This window comes from Emiliania huxleyi, assembly GCF_000372725.1.
Source record: "Emiliania huxleyi CCMP1516 unplaced genomic scaffold EMIHUscaffold_50, whole genome shotgun sequence".
Classification (NCBI taxonomy): Eukaryota; Haptophyta; order Isochrysidales; family Noelaerhabdaceae; genus Emiliania; species Emiliania huxleyi.
Window position 1 is genome coordinate 117693 of NW_005198243.1, and position 2553 is coordinate 120245.

The 2553-nt window shown below is 64.0% G+C and overlaps 1 protein-coding gene across 1 annotated transcript in view; it reads right to left on the reverse strand.

The window, feature by feature from the left end:
* Positions 1-2200: 2200 nt before the first annotated feature.
* Positions 2201-2553, reverse strand: part of EMIHUDRAFT_436841 (hypothetical protein) — a 1550-nt gene continuing 1197 nt past the window's right edge. Inside the window, exons 4-5 of the mRNA XM_005766691.1 lie at positions 2459-2550; positions 2201-2436 (exon numbers count right to left, since the gene is read on the reverse strand). Coding sequence (XP_005766748.1) covers positions 2251-2436; positions 2459-2550 — 278 coding nt within the window. The 3' untranslated portion in view covers positions 2201-2250. The remainder of the gene's footprint in view (positions 2437-2458; positions 2551-2553) is intronic.

Here is a 2553-nt window from a genome sequence, read left to right on the forward strand (position 1 = left end):
CCCAGGCACGGCGGAGGCGGGGGCGGCTCGCCTGCCGCCCTCGAGCCGCGACAGCCGGTGCCGTGGCCGGCCTGCCGTCGAACGCGACGGGGGGACGGCCTCATGCCGCCTCACCGCGAGAAGCGGCGGCCGGCCGCCACCTCAAAGGAGGCCTCGAGCGCAAATCACGCGCGAGGCACCTGCCGGAGGGGGTGGGGTGGTCGGGCGGTCAAGGGGAAGGCGTCTCCGGTGGGTGGGCGCCGCTCCCACAGCGCGCGGGGCGGGGAGGCCGACTGCGGCGGTGATACGGTCGCGCGCGCGGGGCGTGGAGGGCCAGGGAGGTGGAATACGGGGCGGCGGAAACTTCCGATTTTTTGCAGTTCTAATTAGCCCGAGGCTGGCCGGAGAGGATTGAGCCGTGCGATTTTTGTTTTTCCGCTGGTCGAGCCGGCCAGCCGTGCCTACGGCGAGAAAAGGAGCGTCCGACCCGGTCCGATCTCGCGCTCCAGCGGGAACGCCGAGCGCCTCGGACGCCAAGCGGAAACGGCGTTCCGAGGCGGGGCGCGGTGGCGATCGCCGGTCGGCGCCTTCGCGGCCGGCCGGCCCGGTGGGTTGCCACGGCACATGCGCCGCGCGCCGTCGCCAGGCCCCGCCGCCGCCCCGCCAGAGCAGCGGCGAGATGGGAGGCGGTCGGCGGGTGACATCGGCTCTTCGAGCGAGCTTTCAGCTCACTTTGACGACGCTAGGAAAATCAATTCGTGGAATCCAGTTCGAGATGCAGTGAGGCGGAGCCTACCCTGTTGGGCCCAAAATCAGCCAAATTGCCGTAGGCCAAATCGGAACAGGCCCCCGCCCGTGCGATCTTTGTGCAGGGTTCGTTGTGGGTGTGGTCGGCGGCAAAGTGCTTGGGGCGCCCTCTGTTTTCCTTTTTGTTGGGTGAAATTCTCAAAAAGGTGCAGCACTTCTAGCCGACATCGACAAAAGTCCCTCTCTAGCCCCGCGGCGAGCGGCCCCGCCGGAGGCGAAGAAAATTTCGCCATCTAGCGCTCGCAACACATAGATTTGTGCATAAATCAACACCTCCAATCTTCGGGGAAGTGACGGATAAAGGCGTGCGAAAGAGCTAATGAATCCGAAAGCAGCGAATCCAAGTGATGGCCCGCCGCAGGCGAAGAAAATTTAGGGTTGGGGTTCCCCTACGCCAAAGAACTCTTATTAGAGGATTTCGGCGGCCGGCGCGCCGAGGCACAGCGGTTCGCGCTGCCTGCTCGCGCTGGTTACACCGTTGCTGTGGCCGTCTTCGTCCGTATTGTACACCGAGCTGGCGCCACAGCAGAGTACAACAACGGCTCGGACTAGCTGCTCCACGGTACTACATCATCAGAGGGCCCGGCAAGGTCCACGGCGGAGCTGGCGGTGGTGGGAGTGGTGGTAGGAACGAAGGCGCACCTGTCGGCGATTCACCGCCGTTCGTTCCCGTCTCTCAAAGCTGGTTACACCGTCGATGCGCACATCGAGGCGCTCGTGGACGAGAGAGACGTCGCCTCCTCTTTCGTCCCGGGGCACTGTTCACGCCGGAAGGCCCCGTACACTGCCAAGTACATTAGCCTTCATCTCTCCTACCGCCGGCCGGGAGTGCAGCCGCCACCAGTGAGATTGTCCTCGACGTTGGCACCTGCGAAGTAATGAACAACAGGCAGTGCGTCATATGGCGCTATGATAGCCCTGCGGTGGACGTCCTCGACGCAGACGAGGCGGAGCTCATCTGCGCGGCGCAGATCGCCGACTGTCTCTCCCTCCCTGCGCGAGTGGTTGCACCACCCTGGATGAGGCATCTGGGCTGGGGCAGGGCCGTTAGTAGAGGAGGGCGACTGAGGGCGCGAGGCCGCCAATCGTCAAAGTCTGCTGCGACTGACTGTCGGTCACTGACTGAGCAATGAGCAATCGCATCGGCGGTTTCACTCACGCTCACAATCGGGTTACATCCAGGTCTCTGTGCGGGATGTGCTGGGGGGCTGCCCCCCAGTCGATTGCCGCATAGTTCGTCGATGTAACCCTACCAGAAAGCTGTATTCACACCTACCCTTCCAAAAAAAGAAATGTCCCTGCTTTTGTCGAAGATCCGGCGGGTTTATCGGAGCATCACCCTGTTTGCCGGAAAAGTATATACAGGCCAACGGTCTTTGCACAAGGAGAAAATCACTGAACATACAACAGGCGTACAGGCCGAGATTACTCACCGTCATCGGAACCTCGGCTGACACGCGTTAGTTAGTCCGCTCTACCCTCCACTCCCCTCCTCCCCCCGTCTGCCCCTTCGCCGCCTCGGCCCGCCGCATCCGCTCCGCCAGCGCGTCGTTCGCCTCGGCGCGCGTGCCGAGCTCGCGCGCGCGGCGGGCGACCCAGCCGTTCAGGTGCTCCACCTAAGCGAAAATAGGGGGGGGGGGGGGTGAAACGAGGGGGGGGGGGGGGGGAAACCACCATCCCCATGGGGGCTGTTTTCAGGTGCTGCACCTCGGGGCCCCCGCCCGGGGGCAAATCCTGGGGCATCCAGGTCCAGTTGGCGGGGTTTTC